At 34.5% G+C, this 27,328-nt stretch overlaps 1 protein-coding gene across 6 annotated transcripts in view; it reads left to right on the top strand.

The window, feature by feature from the left end:
* CEPT1 (choline/ethanolamine phosphotransferase 1) overlaps nucleotides 1–27,328 on the top strand; it is a 46,981-nt gene extending 19,653 nt beyond the window's left edge. For 5 of the 6 annotated variants that reach the window (XM_012468127.3, XM_012468130.3, XM_012468129.2 and 2 more), the window contains exons 3-9: nucleotides 943–1,090; nucleotides 3,470–3,611; nucleotides 17,157–17,241; nucleotides 24,439–24,570; nucleotides 25,050–25,208; nucleotides 25,694–25,819; nucleotides 26,424–27,328. In XM_012468127.3, coding sequence (XP_012323550.1) covers nucleotides 943–1,090; nucleotides 3,470–3,611; nucleotides 17,157–17,241; nucleotides 24,439–24,570; nucleotides 25,050–25,208; nucleotides 25,694–25,819; nucleotides 26,424–26,543 — 912 coding nt within the window. In that variant the 3' untranslated portion in view covers nucleotides 26,544–27,328. Of the gene's footprint in view, nucleotides 1–942; nucleotides 1,091–3,469; nucleotides 3,612–9,186; nucleotides 9,272–17,156; nucleotides 17,242–24,438; nucleotides 24,571–25,049; nucleotides 25,209–25,693; nucleotides 25,820–26,423 lie in introns of all 6 variants that reach the window. The other variant, XM_012468132.3, reaches the window with a different exon arrangement.

Raw genomic sequence — 27,328 nt, 5'->3', positions numbered from 1 at the left:
TCACTTGAGGATCAGGAGTTCAAGACCAGCCTGGCCAACATGGTGAAACCTCATCTCTACTAAAAAAAAAAATTATAAAATAAATTAACCAGGTCTTGGGGCACATGCCTATAATCCTGCTGCTAGGGAGGCTGAGGCAGGAGAATCTCTTGAACCTAGGAGGCAGAGTTTGCAGTAAGCCAAGATTGCACCACTGCACTCTAGCCTGGGTGACAGAGCAAGACTCCATCATAAATAAATAAATTAATTAATTCATTACCAGCAGTTCAATTTCTGTTTGGGAAAAGAGAAGTTATTTGAAAATGTGACTATGGATTTGAAAAATAGTATTCTGAACACTATGCACTGGATATCATTTTCTAGTTATTTTATGGCCCATTGGAGAGGTAACATTTAAAAATGTTACAAACTCAAATAAATTCAGAAAATGGCAGCCCATTATGTCCCCCTCTTGAGTATTCACAGGATGTATTAGCACTAGTAAGGACTGCAAGAAGTCCTGTAGTAAAGAAATCCATTTAACATTGTTTAGTGTTTAACCCAGTGTTTTCCCACTTGAGGTTAGCACGGAATTTTTCATGTAATACCTGTAAACATCTTGAAGAATACAGTTTTGGAAAAAATTCAATAATTGACCCTTCAAATCTAAACATTGAGAAGAATCTTATGGAAGACACCTAGTCCAGTCTTTTATGGGATTTCTGTAATCTCCCTGGTAAGTATTTATCTAGCATCTACTTGAACACCTCTAAAAGCAGGAAATTTAATTCTTTTACAATTCTAATTGTTTCAGTGCATTCATCATTATGTAGCACTTGGATCTTCTCTCCCATAGCTTCCAACTAACAGTACTTCTCTAGAGAACCTGCAGGTAAAAATATTTTAGTCAAACATGGTAACTGTATGTCTGAATACTCTTGCCTTTCTTACTTTATTTCACAGGCACCTCTGTGGGCATATATTGCTTGTGCCTGTGGCCTTTTCATTTACCAGTCTTTGGATGCCATTGATGGGAAACAGGCAAGAAGAACCAATAGTAGTTCTCCTCTGGGAGAACTTTTTGATCATGGCTGTGATTCACTATCAACAGGTATTGTTGCTTTTTTTAATGTTACTGATTATTAACAATGATTAAAGCAATGTGATAAGCAATGTTAGAATATATGTTTAGTTATCAGAATAGGTAATTTTGTATTAAATTTTAGTATTTCTTAAAAGACTATGAACGTAGTTAATATTTGTTCATTATTAGTAGTGTTAGGGAATTTAGAAGTTAGTTTCTGCTTGTTATTTTTAGCCCCAAATACTGTTTTGGCGTCTTTTGTTTTTCAAAGCTTGGGGCATAATTGTTATCATCAATACTCTTATGAACTATAAATGAGAGTACAGTGGTGGGAGACTAGTTAGGTTATTTGTAGTCTTGTATATTTAAATGAATGTTATATAGACATTCAGAATTATGTTATAGATTTGGATTATGACTATGTATAGATTTGGATTATGACTATGTCATGAGTTCAGATAAAGACTACTACAGGCTGGTCAAGGTGGCTCACACCTATAATTCCAGCACTTTGGGAGGTTTAGATGGGCGAGTCACAAGGTGAGGAATTTGAGACCACCCTGACCAACATGGTGAAACCTTGTCTCTACTAAAAATACAAAAAAAAAAAAAAAAAGACTACTACAAATGCATTGTGTACTAGAAATTTGCTAAGAAAGTACATTTTAGGTGCTTTCACCACAGGAGAAAAAAAGATAACTGTGGGACATAATGGATAGGTTAATTTGCTTAACTATAGTAATCATTTATATACGTTGCATGTTTTACACCTCATATACAATTTTTAAAAGAAATACTGAAGTGCTAGCAACTAACTGAGTTACTCTATTTGGATTATAAGCAATATATCTTTATTTGCACTGTTTTGCAAGCTTTTAAAATAACAGTTTATTCTGTTTTTAGAGGGGAAAAAGATATTTAGACACTAAATGACAGTTTTTCGACTAGTCTTCCTGACAGGAACTCATCCCTCCCCACTTATTTTTGTTTTTTTTAGTTCCTCAATTATTTTCTTGTTATTTGGCATGGCACTTAAAATACTTAAGGGCCGGGCGCGGTGGCTCAAGCCTGTAATCCCAGCACTTTGGGAGGCCGAGGCGGGTGGATCACGAAGTCAAGAGATCGAGACCATCCTGGTCAACATGGTGAAACCCCGTCTCTACTAATACAAAAAATTAGCTAGGCATGGTGGCGCGTGTCTGTAATCCCAGCTACTCAGGAGGCTGAGGCAGGAGAATTGTCTGAACCCAGGAGGCAGAGGTTGCGGTGAGCCGAGATCGCGCCATTGCACTCCAGCCTGGGTAACGAGCGAAACTCCGTCTAAAAAAAAAAAAAAAAAAAAAACTTAAAAAGAAACAAACTAAAACCCCTTATAGGGAATTCAGATTTGCAGGTATAGGTGCATGTCAAAATCATTGCTTCAGCGTATCCTAACAGCAGCATATTTAGTAGAGGAGGAGAAGCAACTAAGCTCATATAATTTCTTAAGAATCAAATTAAGAAATACTCAAAACTTCTGTTGAATAAATAGTAGTTGGCTGTCTTGAAAGGCAACAACCAGCTGACTGCAGGATGGCAGGTATCCTGTTATTTATTTTAAATGGCAGTCATTTTTGCGTTGTAGTTTGAGTTCTAGACTTTTATAGGAAGTCTTTTTTTTTTTTTTTTTTTTTGAGATGGAGTTTTGCTCTTGTTGCCCAGGCTGGAGTGCAATGGCGCGATCTCAACTCACTGCAACCTCCGCCTCCCAGCTTCAAGTGATTCTCCTGCCTCAGCCTCCCTAAGAGCTGGGATTACAGGCACCTGCTACCATGCCAAGCTAATTTTTTATGTTTTTAGTAGAGATGGGGTTTCAATACGTTGGCCAGGCTTGTCTCGAGCTCCTGACCTCAGGCGGTTCACCCGCCTCAGCCTTCCAAAGTGCTGAGATTACAGCTATGAGCCACCATACTTGGCTCCAGGAAGTCTTTTTCTATGTATGTCACCCATAACAATATCTGTTAAAAAAAAAAAATAGTTATCAATCTGAAGCAAGTAAGTAGGTCCCCCTGGTGATTATATAGCCCCTTTGTTTTTCTTTCTTTTTGGCTCTCTGCCTTGTAATGGTTTGCTGCTCATTAGTACTAATGTCTCTAAGTTAGAAAAATATTTGAAGAAATACTAAAGTATTTTAGTTGCCTTCAAGAACTTTGCTTCCACTGAGTGATTTGGTTAAAAAAAAAAAGATTGAAATTATGGGTAAGAGATTATGTAACAGATTATATCCTACTTTCCTGTTGCAATAGATAACTGAGAGAAGCTTGTGCATTCACAGCATATCTTTTTGTCTCATCTAAAATCATTTCCACCTCAGTTAATGTTTGTTACTCATTTTATTTGGTTTTCATTGTGATCTTTCTTCTGCAGTTTTTGTGGTTCTTGGAACTTGTATTGCAGTGCAGCTGGGGACAAACCCTGATTGGATGTTTTTTTGTTGTTTTGCTGGGACATTTATGTTCTATTGTGCACACTGGCAAACATATGTTTCTGGAACATTGCGATTTGGAATGTAAGTAATACTTAATGGTACTTTTGTTTTCTCTTTCACATGTGGAGAATGTTGCTTTATTAGCATTTGAATATTAGAATCGATCAAATCATTGTTAGTTTAATTTAAAAAATTTTAAATTTCATATTGTAGCTATTTCCTAATAGTCTCTGCATATGTCCCTCTGTTACACTTTTTTAAAAGGAGATATCAGAACCTCCCAGCCAGTATTTTAAAAGCAATACAAAAAGCAGTAGCCCCTCTTCTTTGTCTTTTCCATAGAAAAATTCACTTCTTTTCTCTACCATTATTTACCTTAATTCCATTTTTATTGTGACATATAATGCATTTCCAGGAAAAAAAAAAACCAAAACAGTTTCTGAGAGCAGTGCCCTAATCCAGTCTTAATTTTTAGTGTTTCTACTATTTTCAAAAATGGTGGATTTATAATATCTGGATTTAACATGGTTTATGTTTCGTTGGTTATTTCACAGTTCACTTTCAAGGCCTATTTTGAAAGCTTATTTATCAGTCAGCCTTAATGTATTCTCTTTCCTTTTCAAGTAATACAGCACCAACCAAAGAAAATTAGCCATGCAAGTAAAAGAAGAGTAAATAGTGTTTTTAGGAGTGATTTGATATTACAGCTTTCTATCTTCCAGTCTTTGAATTTCCCTTATGATGTTATCCTGTGATGAAATATGTATTTAGAGAACTGTAAACAACTCCATATGGTTGGATGATAAGATGCCTGCAGGAGATAAAGCTGGAGAAGATCCAGAAAATCAAGGTCCTTCTGTGCTCTACCAAGAAATGTGGGCTTTTATCCTGAATCTGCAGGGAACTTTTGTAGGACCTAAAGCAGGGAAATGACAGAAGTGCCTTTTAGAAAGAACAGTCTGGCAGTGAGGCAGAGGGTAAATTGTAGTAGGCTGTGACAGAGCAGGGAGACCCGCTAGAAGAAGCATCAGCATAATTAATGTGAATGATGAAGCATGCACTAACACAATGGCAGTGCTGTTGCAGCGTCTTTAGTCTGGAGAGTGACTTTAGAGGTAGAAACTACAGGACACAGTATATATTTGGATGTGGGGAATAAATGAGGGGGCAGAGAGTGGAATGACTTCCAGTCCCCTTCCTTAGGTGGCTGGATAAAGGTAGAAAAAGGCACTACAGGAAGAGGAACGTATGTAAAAGGAGCAGTCTACCCAGAAACATATGTGAGGGATTTTAGACATCCAAATAAAATGAGAACAGGAAAAAACTTAGAGAGCAAGCTTAGAAAGAAGCCCATGAAATTTATTCAACAGCCAGAGTAGTAGGAGGCATACTGGAATGTAAAACCAGAAGGATGCATTTCACAAAAGAATGTTGCTAAATGCTGCCAAGACTCAAAATGAGGACAGAAAAGTTACATTGAATTTGGCAGTATGAGCTATTCATAGTAATTTCTGTGTAATGGTGGGGTAGAAGCCAGACTGTAGGGGATAAGAAGTGAATGGAACAAGTAAGTAGTCTACTATTTATAACACACTATATAAGATTACTTATAAAATGTGTGACTGTGATGTGAAGGAGAGAAGCATTGATTAGAAGAGAGAATATGGGCTCAAAGGAAGGAGAGTTTTGTATTTTTATGAGAAAATTTTGAGCATTCAGAAGAAATATGCTAGAGAAGAGACTGAAGATACTGAATAAAAAGGAAGGGAATGATTTATAAAACAACAGCCAAAGATACAGGATCAAAGGAGATCTAGGGTAAAAGGTAGAGAGATTAAGTAGAAGAAAACTCTGCCATTGACACTAGAGTGCTTGCTTATAATGGCTGATGGGGAAAAAACACTAAATATATTAAGATCAGTTTGAATGTAACATATGAACTTAAATATTAGTATTAGAAAAGATTGGTTTTAATTTGGGAAATTGTATTCAATTTTCAGAAATTGTACAATTGCGTTGAAGGAACACCAAATTTGATTTTTTAACTAAAAGCAGGCTATAGTGTTCACAGAGATGTGCTGTGGCCAGGCATGGTGGCTCATGCCTTTAATTCCAGCACTCTGGGAGCCTGAGGAAAGAGGATCACTTGAGCCCAGGAGTTCAAGACCACCCTGAGCAATATAGACCTGGTCTCTACAAAAATTTTTTGAAAGTTAGCCAAGCATGGTGGTGCATGCATGTGGGAGGATCACTTGTGCCCTTGAAGCAGAGGTTGCAGTGAACGGAGATTGCACTTCTGCACTCTATCCAGCCTGGGCAACAGAGCAAAAACCTGTCTCAAAAAAAAAAATGAAAAGAACAAAAAGAAATGTAGTGTAAGTGCTCTACATTAGGGAGCCATTTATCAAAACAATGTAATGGAGGCATATAAAATAAATAGAGATATACATATAGATACATAGAATCTATAGACTATAGATATCCCTAAAGACTTAAAAATACCATTTTAGATTTTACATATTTTTTTCATGAGCATATAGAATATACAGATGTACAATAGATTAAATATTGAAGTATTAAGTATTAAATATTGAAATTTGTATGCATGGAGAAGAAAGTCAAAATTTGATCAGCTCTGAAATGTAGTTTGAGTAAAGAAATTTTTAAAAATCACATTTTCTAACTCTTTTCTAGAGAAAAGTGAATGCAGCTTTAAGTACCTTAGGAATCTTATTTTTAAACATTTTTATTTGAATTGTTTTATTTTGATGTTTACATACATAAGTGAAAAGAATCATGAGAATTTCTTTTTTATGTATAACTTAAGTTGTTTTACTTTTAATAACATAAAATAGAATGTTTGCCAGATAAGAAATTTCTGTTCCTTAGTCTCTTTAATATTACAGTTTTTAATTGCTGTTAAGTTTGCTTATAGTATCTTGAACAAAAATAGTCACGGAATTTTAATTCATCTATAACTAAATAATTCTCATTGAAGTCTAGCATTTTGATAAAGCAAATGTGCTTTGGATACATCTTTCCTGAAATTATGAGCTACATCTTCCAGCAGTTTGCTCTGATCACAGCTAAAAGCTACCTTGCAGAGAGAATGTTAGTGCCTGTCACATCTAGACAGCCTCCTGTTCTCACAACGCCCCTGGACTGAGCAAGTAGAGATCTGACAGAGATGAGTACTCTTGTCTGGGACCCTTCCAGGCTCAGTCCATTAGGATTTTTACTAGCCTGAATATGAAAGACTGGGAACGAAAATGAGATTAGAGGCTAGAATTTCATGGGATTGGGTTGTAGAAGGTAAATATGAATCAAAGCTCATTTATCAACATTTGCAAAATACTCTTTAAGATGCTTAAGAATTATACTGAATGGGAGAGTTTACATTTAAAGGCCTAAACCCTCTATATTAGTTTTTTTGTTTGTTTGTTTGTTTTGAGATGGAGTCTCGCTCCGTCACCTAGGCTGGAGTGCAGTGGTGTGATCTCAGCTCACTGCAACCCCTACTTCCTCGGTTCAAGCAATTCTCCTGCCTCAGCCTCCTGAGTAGGTGGGACTACAGGCATGTGCCACCATGCCCCGCTAATTCTTTGTATTTTTAGTAGAGATGGGGTTAGACTGTATTAGCCAGGATGGTCTCCATCTCCTGACCTCATGATTCCCCGCCTCAGCCTCCCAACATGCTGGGATTATAGGCATGAGCCACCGTGCCCAGCCTATATTAGGTATTTTTAAGTATATAACTTATAGCTGTATATATAGAATCATTTCACTAAATTAAATGCTCAGAAATCCTAATCAGTCTTTAATAAAACTGTACTTACACAAAACATCAGTCCTAAAAAAATCTATGCTGTAAAGTTGGAACTCACTTAAATTTATCATTTCAGGAACAAAATACTCTTCAATTATGTTTTCCAAGAGAAAAAAAGAAATAATAAATTGAACTTGAGCCAATATTTGTTGGCTCAAATGTTAATCTCTAAATTATCTTTTTTATATATCAGCTTGGGCAAGGCTCGTAACTTTCATGGACCTCATTTCCTAATTTGTAAAATAAGCTTTAGATTAGATGACCTATAAGGTTCTTTCTGTTAATAAAGTTTATGAGCCTCTAACTCTACACAGATATTATTACAAGTGTTCTTATTCATAATTATAGTCGGCAGAGTATTGATCTTCACTTTTATTACATTTTTCAGCTCATGATTCTAAAGTTTCACATTAGCTAAAATCCCTGTCACCAAATGTTTATTTCTATGTAAGTAAGTAGCTTCCCCCTCTTTCTTTTCTATAGTTAAATGAGAAAAGTTAATAGGCTATATATTCCACTAGGTAGTCTGACAAATTTGGTTCATCTTTTTATCCTGTTAATTTCTAAAGAATAATTATTTGAAGACCTCTTGATAATAAAAACACTGTTGTTTGTTAATGTATAATCCACTTTCTATCGATTAAGAATTAGGAAACTTTCTCATACCTGTATAGAATCTGTTTATCTTTAAATGCCTAATACTTATCACATGAGTTATTAAATACCAGAGATTTTCTTCCAGTTTCCAATTTCCCTGTGTAGCTTTTTTTCCAGCAGTGATTTGTTCATTTGGACCTCAGCTCTGTTCATTTATTTTTTTTTATCAATTGTCATAGATGATGTCCTAAATCAACCATTTGTATTAATGTAAAACCTAGATTGCAGTTTGGCCTCTCAGATCACCAGGTAAAATCATGGGCATCTTACTATCTCATTAGCATTCCCCAGTTCTTAATTTTTATTTAAGTAGTTTTTATTTATAGTTTAGTCTGTACTGCTACTTTTTTTGTGTTATTATCTGTGTTTCCAAACTTTTTAAGTGATTGAACTGGATGTTCTACTTATTTTTATCACTAGTAAACTAATCCAAGGTAGTAGAGTATTATAATGCTGGCATGGAATTAGGGAAGAGAAAGAGGAAACAGGAAAAGTTCTGGACTATAGATGATCAGGAAATAGGATAAGGAGATGGCCAATTTGATTTTTGCTCTAACCATATCCAAAGAGAAGTTATTCTTGATTAGATTCTTTCCCACTTACCCTTTCCACATATGTGCTAGTTTTTGTTGTTGTTTGTTCGTTTGTTTGTTTGTTTGTTTTTTGAGATAGCAGGGTAGAGATGTGACGAGGCTTGGGACAGTGAAGGAGCATGAGATGAATTAGTGGTTTTTCAAAATGTACATTGGGACTTCTAAAAAGAATTCCTATCTACAGGGAAGTCTGGATCGGTTCTGGTGCTAAAGGGATTTATGTCATAGTATAATTATTTGGCAAGTAGTATTCACCACTCCTAGGTAATTAGAGTTGATTCTGTGTTGTGGTAGTACTGTTTCCAGCTGCCTACTTAAAAGTCATTTTTTTGGATATTACAGTCTTAATTTTTTTAACTTTTCTTCTATTTTGAGTTCGATAAGAACTATGTATATATATATGTATGTATGTATGTATAGGATAGTATAGTACTGTATAAATTGTATCATTCCATCTTTAGGTGTCTTTGTAAGAATAATGCTACTTTTTAAATCTATTTTTGTTACCTGTGTTAGTAGGGCTCTTTAGCAAAAGTTCTGAGTAAAGTTATTTTGAAATGTTTGTTTCCTTATTGCATAGATTCGATGTTACAGAGTCCCAGATCATAATTATAATATGCCAGCTTCTCACAGGAACCCTGGGGCCTTGGTTCTGGAACTTCACGGTAACTGCTAGAATATTCATGCTATCTGATGTACAATGGTGTGAACTCAATAAAGACAGCACCTTTGTCATGCACAGAGTAATTAAAACATGAAAAATCAAAAGTCTTCCTGTTGGTATGTCACAAACAGGTTATTAGAAAACATAATTTTGGTACATAATAGGGCAATAAAAATCCACCCTATTAAATAAAATTTTTGAGAAGTGGTATTTCTGGTGATTTGATGCTAAAGCCAATTCTCTCTTCTGTTTGCCTATTGTGCCTAATATTTTTATTCTGTATCCTATTTTTTAAAACAAATACCTTTCCACCGGTAAATAGAATTTTTTTTATATATTTTGAAAACAGAATAAAGCAAGCAGAGTTTTTCTTAGGTAAGGAACTTGAGATCATCCTATATTAATGTAGGAAAGATTCTGCTTATTCTGTTAACTTCTTTAGCATATCCTAAGCAGTCTAGTACTAGTTCTTCTGCTTGAGTTTACAGCAATCTTGGTGTTATAAAATATTTATGCTGGAAGCTATTCTCATTTCTGTTTGTTTTGCTTAATGTTTTTCTCTCTTATTTGTGCTTTTGAAACTAAATATCCTTAGCTTTTCATGTCTCTGTAGTCATTTTTTGAATACTTTCCTTTTAGTTTTTTTTTTTCCTTTCAGTAAATACACATTTCTCTAATGTGCTGTTAAAGGTAATATTATCGTTTTCCTCTTTTTTTTTTTTTAACTGAGACATGGTCTCACTCTGTTACCCAGGCAGGAGTGCAGTGGCACAGTCATAGCTCACTGCAGCCGTGAAGTACTCTTCCTACCTCACCTTTCTGAGTAGCCAGGATTACAGGTGCACCATCACACCTGGCTAATTTTTTAATTTTTTTGTGTGTTGCCTAGGATGGTCTTGAACTCCTGGCCTCAAGCAGTATTGCCACCTCAGCCTTCCAAATACGGGAGCTACAGGCATGAGCCAGTGCATTCACCCTTCTTTTTCTTCTTATAACTGCAATTTTGACATTATGACTTTTAAAAGCCGTATTAGGAAATGTTTTCCCAGTAAGATATTCCAGAATCATTCACACTTTAGCATAAGAAAAAATAGAGCTTAGATTAAATTTATTTGGCAGTTCAGAGAATGTTGGGGAACTGTTCATATGAAAACCTGACAGATCATAATGCAAGGGTGTATTAGGTTTCCTACATTAGATCTCTTGTCCTGAAAAAAAAGAATTGTAAACATTTTAATATTGCTTCAATAATATAGAAATAGTGAATTCCTTGTTGGCCGAGTTCTTTCTGAGAAGTAAATTGCAGCGTTGTAAATCCAGTTATCCAGTGGCAGTAATGATGGCCTTGAGGACAAAGTCATAGTAAGGGATATTCTGCATCTTTTTTCAAAATAACTTTGGAATGTGGAGAATACAGGTATCCCTCTGTATCTGTGGGGAATTTAGATCCCCACAGATCTAAATTCCTAAATTATTTAAGAATAATAATAATTTAGGAGATCTAAATTATTAAGATCTCCTGCAAATACCAGAATCCAGGAATGCTCAAGTTACTGATATAAGATGATGTAGTATTTGTATATAACCTATATACAACTTCCTATATACTTCAAGTCATTCTGTGTTATTTATACCTCACACAATGTAAATGCCAAGTAAATAGTTGTTATACTGTAATGTTTAGGGAATAATGACAAGGAAAAAGTCTGTACGTGTTCAGTACAGACACAGCTTTTTTTAATTAATATTTTTGATTCGTGATTGGTGTAATTCATGGATGCAGAACCCACAGATACAGAGGGCCAACTGAAGTATATCTTTAGCCCTCCTTTACCCATATACTATCTTCTGGTACTTTCTCCAAAGACCTGTAGCTTTATGCTCATTGCAGCTGTCTAGATTTATAATTTTTAATAGCTCATTTTTTATTATTGTTGATTATACTCAGCAAAGGTCTTTTCTACCAGTGTTCTTAATGAAATTAACAGTCAGAATATTAACTATATCTACTTTCACCTTGTTTGTCTATGATAACAGAGTATCCTATATTTATAGATCCCTTTCTATTAAAATATGGAAACTAATGGATTTTAACATCATAAAAAATATTTTCAAAATGTTTTCTCCATATATACTGCCTTTTCTTTTACCAGTTGCTAACCTGCAGAGGTTTTCTTTTGCTTTTAATACTTATTGCTTAAACTGATTTGATAATTAAAATGAAATTGTCAAATATACTCTTTTTTTAATGAAGTTTGGGAAAAAAAACTTCAGAAAGAATTATCCTTAATGATTTGTTTCTAAATTAATTTGATTTATTAGCATGTAATCTATCCATAAGCTATTTCCTGTTGTATTCTAACATTTTTGGTAAAAATGTATTAGAATACAGAAGCAACATCCTGAAATATGGAGACATCTTAGCATTAGCAAAGTTGAAAACTTAGGACATATGTTTGCCCCAGTGGGTTGACAGACTGAAAATTAAAAGAGTTTTAGCACTGCATAGGAACAATACTCTGATTTCTCTTCAAGGTTCTACCTCTTATTTTCTGTGTAACCTTGGAAAAGTCACTTGACCTTTCTAAATTTCCTTATCTACAAAATGGTGATATTTCCTACCTCCGAGGGTAGTTGTGAAGATTAAAAGCATTAAGAATGTAATATGCTTACTGCAGTGCTAAGCATATAGTAAGTCTGCGTTATTATTATATTAAGACCTGTGTTAACTGACTCCCAATAGTTGGCAAATTTTTTATTGTGTCAGTTAGAGAGAAAGAATAAGTTCATGATACCTTTATTTAACTCAAAGATTGTGAGAGGATTCTCCTTTCGGATCTTATTGTTTTCAAAGGTGATGAAGATAGACTGCCCCTTAAATTTGAGACCTATACTCTAGTTCTTCTTATAATAGAGGACTTGTTCTATTCTAGCCTTTGGCTGTATTTTTCTCTTACTCAGAGTTATTCAATGGGCTTTTCCTTTTAGTCTTCTCAGAAAGTCTGAAGATCCATATAGTCATTCATGTGGTAGGTAATATGTTTTTAATAATTAAGCTTATTTTAAAAATAGACATGTCTTGTTGGCTGTTTTCCCAATCTATAACATTTGAATTAAAAATACTTCCAAGTTATTGCTCAGCTGTATGATTAATGTTATTTAACATTAAGCTTACTATGTCCAGTTTGTCCCTTATCAAGAGTAGAAAGTAAAATATTCAAAGTCAGTGTATTGAATTTCTAGGCTAATCTTTATTTCAGTCCACCAATAGTTCACTCCACCTATGATGTTTCCGGTAGAATCTATAATAAATGTCATGCTCTGGTTATCCATAAGTTACCTAGAGCTTCAGATCCATTTACAGATAATTACAAATCTAGAGCTAATAGCAATCTAATCCTTGAGTAGGAATCTAGATATCTTCAAATAGATGGTTTTTTTAAACAAAATCCTTCTTTTTAACAATAGCTCACAGGTCGGATTGTATAAATGGGGGATTCTTTGACATTGTGAATTTATCCCTACTGCATATTCTATGTTAACTAAACTAATACAAACAATTGTGTTGCCAAATTACAACACAATTATATTTACTATTTATAGTTTAACAAAAATACTTATGTTTACAAAATAACTGCAGGTATATCTTTGAAATGCATATGGCACATGTAGAAGAACAATAAATTAGATTGTTCCTGATTTTAGAGGGAAAAGACATTAAAAATTTGTGGGAAAGATGATTAATGTGCTTAGCTTCACAGAAAACCATTTAAATCCTTCCACATTCCTCAATTAAAACTGAGTTCTGGAATTCAAACCAAATGCATTTGTCAGATATTTCTCTGAACACTGATAAACAAAAATGGAAACTTTCAAAATAGAAAATTTTTCATAGTTAGTTAACTTACTTTGAAGTTGTTCTACTCCCTTTGAAAAGCTATTTTATACTTCTGGTGTAAAAACTGCCTTGATCAGGGAGTTTCCTAAGCTTTTTGTAGTGAGGAAGACCTGAGATAGTCACTCCCGACTGAAGAGATGCTCTGTTCCCTTGTTTAAAAGTTTAAATTATTCATATTCATTTAGTACACTTTATCTTTCTTTTTTTTTTTTTTTTTTTTTTTTTGAGACGGAGTTTTGCTCTTGTTACCCAGGCTGGAGTGCAATGACATGATCTCGGTTCCGCAACCTCCGCCTCCTGGGTTCAAGCAATTCTCCTGCCTCAGCCTCCTGAGTAGCTGGGACTACAGGCATGCACCACCATGCCCAGCTAATTTTTGTATTTTTTTTTTTAGTAGAGACGGGGTTTCACCATGTTGACCAGGATGGTCTCGATCTCTTGACCTCGTGATCCACCCCCCTCAGCCTCCCAAAGTGCTGGGATTATAGGCGTGAGCCACCACGCCCAGCCACTTTATCTTTCTTGATCAGTAAACCATTAGGGTGTTGTAAGGAATGATTGGCCTAAAGTTTATTATGGGCGTTGAAGGTTATTTTGACCTCAGACTGTCAAATTTATAGCTTCCCCATCAGATGAATGGTTTGCTTCTTTTTATTTATTTTTTGTGACAGCCATCAGAACAGTGTTTGTTTCTGACTTGTCATAGTAATTTAAGTGTGTCCTGATGAGAATATTTATTATGGGTTATCCCCAGTAATTAGAATTCTTTTTTGTCTTTTGACAACCTATATTAAAATAAAGAAGAAATGGGAAATTATTATTATTATCATCATCATTATTATTATCATTTTGAGACTGAGGTTTGTTCCTGTTGCCCAGGCTAGAGTGCAATGATGCAATCTTGGCTCACCAAGCTTCCACCTCCCGAGTTCAAGTGATTCTCCTGCCTCAGCCTTCCAAGTAGCTGGGATTACATGCATGTGCCACCACGCCCAGCCAATTTTGTATTTTTAATAGAGATGGGGTTTCTTCATGTTGGTCAGGCTGGTCTCAAACTCCCGACCTCAGGTGATCCACCTACATTGGCCTCCCAAAGTGCTAGGAGGTGTGAGCCACCGTGCCTGGCCAGGAAATTACTTTAAAACAGCACCAGTTAAGATGTTCATATACCTTCATAGGTATAGAAAATTGTGGTTGGTATCATTTAATTTTCTCCCTCTACAACTTTAGGCTATAGAAATATAATGCTACACATAAGAGATTTATTTTCCCATATGTTTTGTTAAAAAAAATCACTGGTGTTTGATTGCTCTTTGACCACATACTGCATGTGTCTTAAAGGGTTTTTTGGTTTTGTTTTTTGTTATTTTTTTCTTGGTATGGTAGCAGTGGTCAGTTTCTTTTTGGTTTTGAGGAATAGTCCCAACACTTGAGAATATTACCACTGATGATTCTCCATTTTTAAAATAGTAATAACAATAAAAAGGAAGTGACTACAGACATGCCAAATTCCTGCCTTTATATAATATTCTGTCCTCTAAATAACTGTGTGTTTCCTGTATGGCCTAAAAGATTAAAATGAGCCTCTTTCTAGTATTGTTAGAGTAAATTGAGCTCATACTGAGAGACTTCTTAGTGGTAAGGTGGACGAATGGATTGTCATGAAACTAGCTCTCTTCTAAACAGAATCATAAACTCTTGTTTATCATTTCTGCCACCTGTCCCTCTTAGCTTGCTTTAGTTCCCATCCCTGGGAATGACTTTGCACTGCATGCACCCTTTTCACTAACAGTCAAGAGTAGAACCACACTTCCAGGAGTGATGATAGGCAATTCTCATGATTCAAAGCAGAAGATTCTCATCCTGGTGTTCAGAGTATTCTTCTAAATCAGATAAGCAAATAAGAAAATATATTCTTAACTAACTACCAACTGGTAAGTAAGTTTTCCCTGGCCCTCTCTTCATAACAGTAAGGCATTATTCATCTAAATACAATATCAGTATTAGAATGGTTAAGAAAATTCTGTCTTTGAAAGTTTCAAATGGCTATTCTATAAAAGTTGCCCTAAGAATCCCAATTTGAGACTTTGTAAAGATCTTTCATGTTTCCTATTCTCTTTTATATTCATCCATGGTACAAAGATTAATTGCATGAGGTTCCCTCCATTTTTATTTTGTAATTTTATACTTCTGGCCCTTCCCCTTCCAAAAGGCTACTTCATATATCCAGCAAAATGTTCTAAGATGTCTACCCTCCTCCACCCAAGACAGAATCGATCATCTTTGATACCTACCTGCTTAGTCTCCTGAATCTGCTACTGTGTGTAATTCCCCTTATTGGCAACACCACTCACCAGGTCAGCTCTACAGATTATTTTTAGCCTAATTCAGTCCATTTTTTAAAATAAATGTGTATATCAAGATAACTACATCACTATATGTTTGCAGCTAAATAAGCTTGTTTAAAAACTATTCTTGGGCAAACAAAGACCCGTGTTTTTTAGTTGCAAGAGACTAGTTTCAACCCAGTTATTTATCACAGCATGACAGCTTATGTATCTTAAACTCACATTACAGATTATCTGCTTTACATATTTTTAGAAATGGGGGCTCTGTTCCGGGAATTGAATCCCTTTGCTATTGTTACCTACTTTTCTTAGACTAATTACTTTTAACAGGTAAATTACTCACTTTGTTGAAAAACTAGCATTATAGAAAATTATCCAGGGAAGAGTCTCCTCATTCTTATCTCCCAGCTCTCTAGTTCCCATACCGTACTCCCCGATAGGTACCCCTTATTCTTAGTTTATAATGTATCCTTCCAGAAATTTGTTATGCAGTTATTGGCAAAAATAAAAGTGGAATATTATTTGTCTCTTTTTTACACAAAAAAATAGTGTCTATGCACATTCTGCAACTTTTTTTCACTTACTATATCTTCGCTGCTTTTATATCAGTATGCAGAGAGCTGCCCTACTCTTTTTAAAAGCTGCAAGAATTCTGTTTTATGGAAGTACCATAATTTATGTAACTACTCCCTCTGAGGGAATTTTTTTTAATTATGCTATTATAAATATGTAGTGAATAACCTTGTACAAACATCACTTTGTGCAAGCATATCTGTAGGGTAAGTTCTCAAAATTAAAAAGCATTTAAATCCAATAATCTAAGAATGATAATCACAAAATTGTAGAAAGTGCTAGCTGACAGAAGGAAAGAAAAACCAGCATATGTTGCTTCTCGATCTTTTTGCCCATGTTCTTTTTTTCACACTTTCAGGCTTCTAATTTCTGCTGCCCTGTTTTCGCATGAGGTTTGTCTCTTCTTGACTGTAAATTATTTTCAGCAACTCCAAAGCTAATTCTTGGCTGCTTTCAGTATCTTCTTTGCAGAAGTCTTAGAGTAGTTAACCTAGTAAGAATAAGAATTGGAGAACTGGATGAGATTTTTTTTTTCACACCTATACAATGGCAGACATTAAATGAATATATCTAAAGAGCAGTAAGTTTTACAAGGTCTCAGTCATTTATGTTACTTTAGTTAAAGCTCACCATTTATTTCATCTGATACTACAAAGCACTTATTTCAAGATTTCATATTTTATAGCAGTGCAATGTAATTCTCTGCTTGATACTCAAAATTTAGTACCTCCTCAATTTTTTTTTCTTTTTTTCTTTTTTTCTTTTTTTTTTTTTGGTGGGAAAGGTTAACCTGTGATTTCAACCCAACTTCAGTGAGTCAGAAATTTCCTTTGGAAAGGAGGGGTTTTTATTGCTCTTTGAAATTCATCAAATTAAATTAAAAGGCTTTGGATTTTATATGATTTTGCTCATAACAAATTTTTGACACCTCCTTTTCCCCTTTCCTCAATATTTGAGATGTTTTTTTTTCTATTGTGCATGATAGAGGAATGCTGCTAAGCTTGCAAGTGATTAACTTAAAATTGTTGTGAGTAATTCTGCTCTTTTGGCTTTTTGTACCTAATCAGAATTGATGTGACTGAAGTGCAAATCTTCATAATAATCATGCATTTGCTGGCAGTGATTGGAGGACCACCTTTTTGGCAATCTATGGTAACTTTGTTCACATTGTATATCCCATGTAATGCATGTTGTATTTTGCTTGTGTTTTCTAATATGGGATAATCCAGTTAAAGGGTAATGTGTGCAATTCTTTTATTTTTTCTGAAAATGAAAAGTCATAGCAGTGTTAGAACACAGCTTCTCTTTAGAGCATCGTATATTTTACTACTTGGAGTTAAGTGGAACTTTAAGACTATTCCAGAGCTGTTATTTGTAAAGGCCATTGAGAATCTGAATTAGTATTGTCATCCCATTTTACAGATAAGGAAACAGCAGATAATATAATCTGCTTGATACTCAAAATTTATTTTGACAAGATTAAATTAGACCTTTTATTCTGTTTCTTAACTACATGAGTCTACTAGTTTGTCTGTCATATACTTAAAACTGAATAACAAATTTGAGATTGTAAGTTAACTCTGGCTCCAAAACAGGATAATGCCTGTTGAATGAAATCAGTGCCATGGGATTGTTTGAACAAGGTTGGACCTTGATTTCCAGGTCTACCTGAAATGTAGTCACTTCTACAAAAACAGATTTCTTTTCCACAAACCTCTGAGGTAGGGAGTAAAATATGGGGGCCAAGTACACAAGCTCTGGAACCAGAGTCTGTGCATTTGACCCAGGCTCCACTGCCAACTGTGTGAACTTAATGTGTCGTGTAACTTTCTCTGGCTTAGTTTCCTCCTCTGTAAAATGAGGTCATTGATAGTACCTATCTAATAAAGTTATTTTATGCATTAAATGAGTTAATATACTGTGTAAAGCACTTAGAATAGTGCCTGTCAAGTAATAAGCACTCGATAAAAGTTGTTGCTGCTCTTACAGGTTTAATATATTCTTTCATATTTGGGTTGTCATAGTTTGTACTCCCCTGGTCATCAGTTAACTCTCAGTCACTACTGTCACCTCTTCAAATACAGTATTTATCATTCATTTGGTGAAATCTTACCAAAAAAATAATTTACTAGGCGTAAATTAATGTAATTCTTAAAAATGAGATTAATTTTAAAGTATAAGGGAAATTTACTGAGCAACATTTTCCCCTTACCTAACTCACTTTAGGATGGCAAATTAGGTACTTGAGGAAGTGTAATTGATACACTGCCTGAAGTATTTATTGCTAGAAATAAATTGTTAAGTATCTTTTTGTTGAGAAGGTGAGACTGTGAGGGGTGAGGAGATGAAGGAATAAAAATAATCCACAGTCAACTGGGAAAATTCTGAAACTATTCAATATGTACATAATACCATTTATTTATATATCTTAGATTTCAATATAGAGACCCTATTGCCTTTTGAGACTAATGTGTAGGAAATATGAATTTTATTACTTTTGCTCTTAAGTAGATTAGGGTTTTTTTAATAAAAATTTTGCCTTATAGGAAGGAAAGAATAGTTTTTGTTTTCCTGAAACCAGATCATAAAGCCTAAAGCTTATCCGTTCCAACTTAAAGTTTTTATATCCCTTGACTACATTGATTATTATTTTTATAAGCCTTGTATACAAAAATTTCACTCCAAAATTATTTATAATATCTTGTACGTAAAGTTTCACCAGATCAATATCCAAAAAGTGGGATTTCTGGCTTGATTACTGGAAAACAAGTCAGTGTTTGGTTTATACAGGGTAAGTATCCCTTGTCTAAAATTCTTAGGACCAGTATTTCAGATTTCAGATGTTTTCAGATTTTACAATATTTGCATATATATAATGAGATATCTTGGTATCTTGAGATACCAAGTCCAAACATGAATTTATTTTCATATACACTTTATACACATTGCCTAAAGGTAATTTTATACAATATTTTAAAAAAGTTTCTGCATGAAACAAAGTTTGTGTGTGTTGAACCCATCAGAAAGCAAAAGCGTTACTATCTCAGCCACCCATGTGGATAATCTGTGGTTTGGCATCACTAACTCTGAATTTACATACTACTGTTCAGCAATCATTTTCTAATACTTATTCACACATAGATATATTTAGCAAAAAAATAAGACATGTCACTAATACAGTGAAAAGGTAATGTGTTCAGGGTAGTGAAGTGGCACGGTAGCATCACCAGAATACCTGTATGTTATCACTGTTAACCAAAAAATATCAGCAGGACTTTTTGACATTTTCAACAGTATCTTTACACCACAAAGCAGAGAATAAGCAAAAAACAAAAACAAAATTAAAAAGTAGTAATGCACTTAGTTCTTGGCCCCATGTTGGGCATTGTGGAGAACCTGTTGTTGGAATGTCCAGCCTGCACAATGCCATTTTATTAACCTTTGTGGATATACTTACATGATAGGATATGGGTCTGTGCGAAAAAAATAGATCACAGCTGAAGGGAGCTGGGAGGGTCATTTTTCCCTTGGAGATGCTGAATAAACTTTTGTGCACCTACCTTTTGACTTCGACCTGTCACGTAAGATCAAATGTGGAATTTTCCACTTATGGTGTCACATTGGCACTCAAGTTTTAGAATTTGTAGCATTTTAGATTTTGGATTTTCAGATTAGGGATGCTCAACTTGTGTGCCTAATTATTTTTTATAAATATGGAAATGCATAAAACATTGTAAATGAAGTTGTCTGTACACATTACACGCATATCCTTATTTCTTAGGTGATGCCTGATAGTAAATTGCTTCAGGTATAGTTTTTACCTTTTTCCATTAGGATTTACACATATAATCTACACATGTACATAGTCTATATAATTTTTTTCTTTTGTAAAGATCAAATGTTTTGTCCTATTTTGTAATTAATATAACCATCCTATTATCTGAGGAAGTCTCAGATTCACAACTGAAATAGAGTTCCCAGACCCAGTAACCTAGCAATCTAATTCCAGGATTAGTGAAGTTAGGTTTCATCAGGAAAACAGATTCTCCCTCTGTCCCTTCATCCTGTTGTTAGCACATTGGTCCTACTGTTAGCATCTTTAAACTAAAAGGGAACAACCCGATTTCTCTGGTGCTGTATTTGGAGACTTAGTGAAATATTGTTTTTTCTTTTTTAGCAACTCCCAAAACAGATTCCCATAATTGACCTCAGATCGCTATATTATTTTTTTTTCTTTTTACTTAGCATTATGGGTTCATTACCAAATATGCTATTTTGAATTGCATTACGTTAGTAAAGGAACAATTACTACATGTTGAGCTCTCATTTACTTGTGTGCCAAATGGAAAAACGATACTTACCTAGGGCTCAGGTATGAAATTTACATCTCTTCTAAGATTGAGGCCATAAAATGGAAATTGCTTTCCAAATCCTCATTAAATTAAAAGGCTTTTACTGACATTTAGAAAGCAAGTTTATGGTCAGAACAAATAAAAATAGTGCAAATGTCTTCATTAAGGCTGATTCCAGAAGATCAGCTATTTCGTAAAGGTAAGTGATTTGCATCTATTACATATGGATTACCTATTCTTTGCCAATTTTTTTCCCCAAAGTGATAAGTTTTTACCAAAGGTTATAGTTAGTATTGTTATTGTTGTTGTTTTCCTTTTTCTTTCCAAAGGAAAGAAATTGTCTTCATGCCTAAAAGGCAGTGCTTGTTTTATACTTTGCAAGAAACAAAAAGCATATTTTTTGTTTGTTGCTTCCCCAAAAGACATTCCTTTTAGAATGTCTTGGAACTATCTTCTATCATATCACTCTTTAAAAAAAGAAAAAGAATATGTTCTTACTTTCAAAGAGACTTACATATAACCAGCTCATGGTTACTTTTACTTATGTTTGATTCTTTTAAATGTAGTAATTGATCAAATTATATTAAGCCACAAGGGACTTTCTGGAATTCAGTTAAGACAACTAGGTGAGTGTTACTACAGTTTCAGGCTTCATTTGGTCAGACTGAAAACTATGTAGTATAAACTGATTATATCTCATTCTTGAACTATAAGACTTTAAAATGCCTTTACACTTAAATCTGATATGATCATTTTCCTTGGTGGACACTGTAATTATGTTAACACTTGCTGTATTTTGGTGGAATTCATTTACATTAAAATGATTGACAAACAGATGTTCCCACATTCTTTGGAAGAAAGTGTCTAATCTCAAAATGATACTTTTTATTTCTGCTCTAATTTACAAAGCCTATAAGAACATTTTATCATGCTTATAAGAAAACTAGTCAAAGTTTACTAACTGATATTCTTCATTAATACAAACTGTTGAACCAAAACGTGACCATTGTAATATGGTAAAGATACTGATAATTTAAGATTTTTTTTTTATCTCCAATCTTTTTAAAAGTGAATTATATTACATTGTTATTATTTGGATGCATACCTTCGTGGTATGAGTCTGGAGAGTTTTCTCCTGGCTATAGAACAGACACCATGACCCAAAGGAAATCTTACTCTTCCCAATTCTTGAAGACTACTGAAACTTCAAGCAGGCCTGACATAAAGATGTCTTTGGTATAGCTCTTTGGCTATTTCTAAAGCATGGATGCACTTTGGCCACCTTTAATGAGTTCCAAGATGATGATAGAAAGAAAAAGGTTAGGAAAGACAGAATGTCCCCGTCCTTTGTGACCTGAGGGAAAGACAGAATGTGCCACCCTCCTTGATCTTGAGTGTGGGGTGAGAATGGCAACACTTTGTGTTTTTTTTATAAGTAGTGCCAATTTTTAAAGGATCACCTGGTGAGGCTCGGAATTCCTTTGACTCAAGCTTTCCCTTCACTTTGCCTCTTATTTTCTTGATAGACAACTTTCTTTTTCATTGCTGATGTGGGGGCAAGATGTTTCTTCATGCTCTGCCAAAGCAGAGTTCTACATACAAAGTAAAAAAAAAGGGAGACGATCTCAACCTTCATTCAGCAAATGTGTATTGAGCACCTATAGTAACCAGGGCTCTAGAGAGAATATAAAATCAGTTCAAACAAAATCCCATACTTAAGAGCTTATGTTTTGGTGTATATAGCTAACATATATGACAGAAGTGATGAAATCCTTAAGAATCTATGATACTTTGCTTCTAGGTCAATAGCTTGCTTCCTACTTTGTGATCCAAGCCATGTACTAATTTTTCTGGCTTTTCTAATGTTTGTGTTTATTCTTCTTTCAAAGGGCAACTGTTTTTATGATCCCAAAACAATTTCACCAAGGTATAAATACAATTATGACTCTCATTCAGTTCATTTATGACATAGATGACTATTATACAAAGATGGTATTCATTTAGTACCCTGGCCCTAATACAGGGCTGCCCCTGTAATGAAGTAATGCTTTGCTTCTTTTGGAATCTGAGGAAAGTATAGTATTTTCCCCTTTGCCAGAGTGTTCCTTTGTCTCTATGGAGTCAAAAGTGGGAGGGGTGGTAAGAGAGGCTGGGAACCGGGAAACTAGCCACAGTATTGAGTTTCAGCCAGGTGCATCAGATTGAGAATATAATGTTCCTAGTTTATTGAACAAGAGCAGAAAAATATCTTGGAGTTCAAAGCAACTATGTTGTTGATTTTCTGTTATTGAAAACAAGTTTTGAACTTAGACTGTAGGGGTTGGAGATTTAGGGATAGAGGATGACCATTTAGGATACTCCATAAAGTTTAGGACTTGACTTTTAGGTTGACCTATTTAATTTTATAAAATTTAACAGTGTTACAGTACAACTTAAACTTGAACATTTTATTTTAATTTTTTTAGAGCTGCATTTTTGCAAGAGGTAATAGAGTTATGCAAACAAAATGAGTTCTTGAGAGTTTTGAAGAAACGAAATATGCAAACATTAAGATTTAGATCTACTAATCTTACTGAGGTTTTCTATATACAAAAAAGTAGGAAATGCCACATTTGCTATTTGATTTTTAAAGTGTAGACAGGTGACAGCCCTACAAAATATAAACGGCCCTAATATAAAATGTTTTTATCGTGGCTGGGCATGGTGGCTCACACCTGTAATCCCAGCACTTTGGGAGGCTGAGGCCAACGGATCACTTGAGGTCAAGAGCTGGCCAACATGGTGAAACCCATCCCTACTAAAAATACAAAAGTTAGCTAGGCGTGGTGGCAGGCACCTATAATCCCAGCTACTCAGGAGGCTGAGGCAGGAGAATCACTTGAACCCGGGAGGCGGAGGCTGCAGTAAACCAGGATTACACCACTGTACTTCAGCCTGGGTGACAGAGCAAGACTGTATCTCAATTAAAAAAAAAGTTTTCATTGTAAGAACTCATGGCTTATTAAACCACTGGGGGCTTTTGGAATCTTGCTTCTATTACTAGACTACATCATTTATTTTATTGTTGCTTTCTGTTCAATCCATATTGGACAAAATTTGAGACCAAAAAAGCTAAGGGAGGGGTGAAAAAAGAAGAGACTCTTAAATAATATAAGAGGAGTGAAAATAAGGGAGGGGTGAAAAAAGAAGAGACTTGTACTGATTTTTAAAATTCAGTACAAGTATATTTCATTTTAAATGATGGATATTGTGTTTGCAAGATTAAATACATAATATCAATCCACTCTCTCTCCCATACTTCAGGTAAATACGCATTTTCAGTATGCTTTATGAATATATTATTCACTTTTCTGAAAAGTACATTTAAACGTTAAGATTTTGGATGCACAATAGTAGAATCTGTTTGAATGTACTTGACCTGTTTTTTCTCCTGCATATGAATGCCTTCTTAGTTGCCCTCTGCTTTTACTACCTGCCTGTACCCTAACAATTTGGAGTTGGGAACTCTTCTGAATAGAAATTTTCTATTCTCTTTACTCTGCAGATTTGTATATCTAGTTGCAACATTTCTGTTATGCTTGATACTTCCTCACAACAATTATGAATGTTCTACAGATTTAGAGATAGAATTAAAAAACATATACAAAGAAAAAGGCAAGGTATACTCCTTTTATTAAAAGGCCAGAAGACATCCTGGTTCACTGTTGAGAGACCACTGGGATGCATTAGGTGAATCTAACTTAGCTTGTGACACAAGTAAATAAAGTTGAATCAGTTTTTTTTTAACGTTGATGTCAGAAGTGAGATTAATTTCTAAATATTCTCATATCTTGAGACTTGCTGTATTGCTTATAATGAAAAGGAAACTTTTATTACTTTACATATTTCTTAAATTGGAGGGAATGGAAAGTTTTGGGGAAAATGAATCAAATATTAGACTGTTTTCTTATTTTAGTTCGTATATGTTTTAATTGTTTTCTCTCTCTACCCATTAAAGATTCCAGTGCTGAATATTCAAATGAAAATTTTTCCTGCACTTTGTACTGTAGCAGGGACCATATTTTCCTGTACAAATTACTTCCGTGTAATCTTCACAGGTGGTGTTGGCAAAAATGGATCAACGATAGCAGTAAGTATGCATTAAGATTTTCAACACTGTTTACTCTAGGACTTGGTTTTGTTGTCACTTTGTTTTTTATTTCAAATGTATAACATCATTGAATTTAGAATTTGTATTTAGCCTTTAAAGAAACTAATGTTCCAAACTTCAATTTTATATGTACTTACCCACATTTATATGCTTATGTATGCATACTTTTATGCATACACAAACACACTTAATCACATGTTTTTTAAAGCATGAGCTGCTTTGTAAAAATAAGCCTGGTCTCTTAAGTGAAATCCTCAGTTTGTGCCTAATCAATTTATGCTGTTGCTTTTCATTAGCTCTTCTGGTTTGTGATTTATAGAAATTGCTATATGAAAGTAATTTGTGCTTGTCAGGCACCATGAGGTTCCTGAAAGTTTGAGTTGAACTATTCTGCAGCAGATCCATGTAGTATCTGATGAGTACTGAATACTATTAACTATTTTCTTCACTCTGTACAGGGAACAAGTGTCCTTTCTCCTTTTCTCCATATTGGATCAGTGATTACATTAGCTGCAATGATCTACAAAAAATCTGCAGTTCAGCTTTTTGAAAAGCATCCCTGTCTTTATATACTGACATTTGGTTTTGTATCTGCTAAAATCACTAATAAGCTTGTGGTAAGCACCTGAGTTATTTATTTTGTTTTTCACATTCATCTTATTCTGGTTTTACAGCCATAATTCTGTATCTTCCTAAATGGGTCTAGAGTTTGCTCTCCTCTAATCAGAATCTCTTGATATCAACATAGGAACTATTTTTACTGTTTCGTGAAGCTACAATTTGAAGTTACTGGAAGTTCTTGGAAAATGTACAATTTCTCACCTTTTACACTGTTTGGTTGTTCAGTTTATCTACATTCTTCAGTCTCAATCTGGAAACTCAAATTAAGGCTTCTTGTAAAAGTATCTTTTGTAGAATTAGTTGACATGATATTTCCCTTTCTTTCTCAGACACATTTCATGTTGTTGGGTTTTTGGTTTTGGCAATTCAACAGCTATTCCTAAATAATTATTGAAAGTTGATATCTGAGCACAGTATAATTTACTGTGTAGTTCACGATTGTTCTCATATGAATGCATACATTATTCTGTTTTATTCATAGGTTGCACACATGACGAAAAGTGAAATGCATTTGCATGACACAGCATTCATAGGTCCAGCACTTTTGTTTCTGGACCAGTATTTTAACAGCTTTATTGATGAATATATTGTACTTTGGATTGCCCTGGTAGGTATTGTACTATGTCTTATTTCATGGTTTGAGGGTTTGAAGGTTACTTGTTTTCTTATTTTGATGAGACAGTCATGATAGATAGATCATATAATTGTAATGATTTGGAATGTCAGAAATCCACATAAATGGGGCTATGTGAGAGTTCTGTGGCTTTATATTTGAGCCTTTTATTTTATTTTATTTTTGCATTAATCTTATTAGTCCTGCCTACATCAGGCGGGAACCATAAATTGCAAATTTCTGACTGAGTAAAAAAGCATGAATTGGCACACTACACCCTGTGGGCCCATAGCCTGTTTTGGTAAATACACTTATTGGAACACAGCTATGGCCATCCATTTATATATTGTCTGTGGCTGGTTTCATGCTGCAATGGCAGAGTTAAGCAACTGTGACAAAGACAGTATGGCCCACAAAGCTTACAATATTTGCCATCTGACCTCTAAGAAAGAGTTTGTGTGTGAAGGAAAAATTGCGAAGAAGTTGAATTATTGTATAGAGTGGAAGGAGAATCTGCAAAGAGAACAGATTCCACTCCTCTTTACTTTCAGGAAGCTTAACCTAAATGAGTGCTGAGAATGTCTTTTTTTATTTCCAGGTTTTCTCTTTCTTTGATTTAATCCGCTACTGTGTCAGTGTTTGCAATCAGATTGCATCTCACCTGCACATACATGTCTTCAGAATCAAGGTCTCTACAGCTCATCCTAATCATCATTAATGATGTAATTGGTATTATATAGGAACACCATGTTTTCTGCAGGAAAGAATCTGAACATATTAAGGAGAATGGGGGTGCATAAGAACAAATATAATTTATAATAATCAATGTTGTATAACTTTTATTCTTTATTATTGGTAATGCTCCCTAACTATCCCATGTGAGAATGGGAATTCAAATCCCATCCTGTAAATTGTATGTTGTCATGCAGGGTTTGGGCCAAGAAAGCATGCAGAAAAAAATGCCATGTGATTGTAATTATCCTGGACTCAGAATAATAATATGATGGGGAGCTAGATCCCCGGTGGTGGAGAATTCTGATGTTCACTGTTTGCAGGCCAAAAGATGATTGCTTTATAATTTTAACAAATTGTCATCTGTTAGTAACATCCTTGTTTAGTGTCTTCTCAAGCTTTCTTTACTAAGGAGTTCAGCTTGTGACACAGATACATCCCACTAGCTTATGAGGTGGAACTAGTAATAAAGACCTTGAATTTGGATTGAAAGGTTTCCTATCTTTACATTGTTGAGGAAGTCTTTTTTTTTTTTTTTTAATTGGTCAAGAAATGTTCTCTCTCACAGGCTTGGGAAATCCTGTTAGCATGCAGAATAATGTGGTAACTTTGTCAATTTCCCATTTTATTTTTTTAAATAAATATATGATATGAAAGCCAACTTTTTCTGTTTTATTCAGTGGAAAGATAAACTAAGTTTTAATGTTATTTTTTTAAATTTAAGCAACCTTTATTTCTGTTCTTTAATAAATAAGAAAACTTGGTCCACTG

Source organism: Aotus nancymaae, unplaced genomic scaffold (genome assembly GCF_030222135.1).
Source record: "Aotus nancymaae isolate 86718 unplaced genomic scaffold, 86718_ANA_hifiasm-v0.15.2.pri h1tg000007l, whole genome shotgun sequence".
NCBI classification, from domain to species: domain Eukaryota; kingdom Metazoa; phylum Chordata; class Mammalia; order Primates; family Aotidae; genus Aotus; species Aotus nancymaae.
This window is presented reverse-complemented; position numbering and strand designations above follow the sequence as displayed.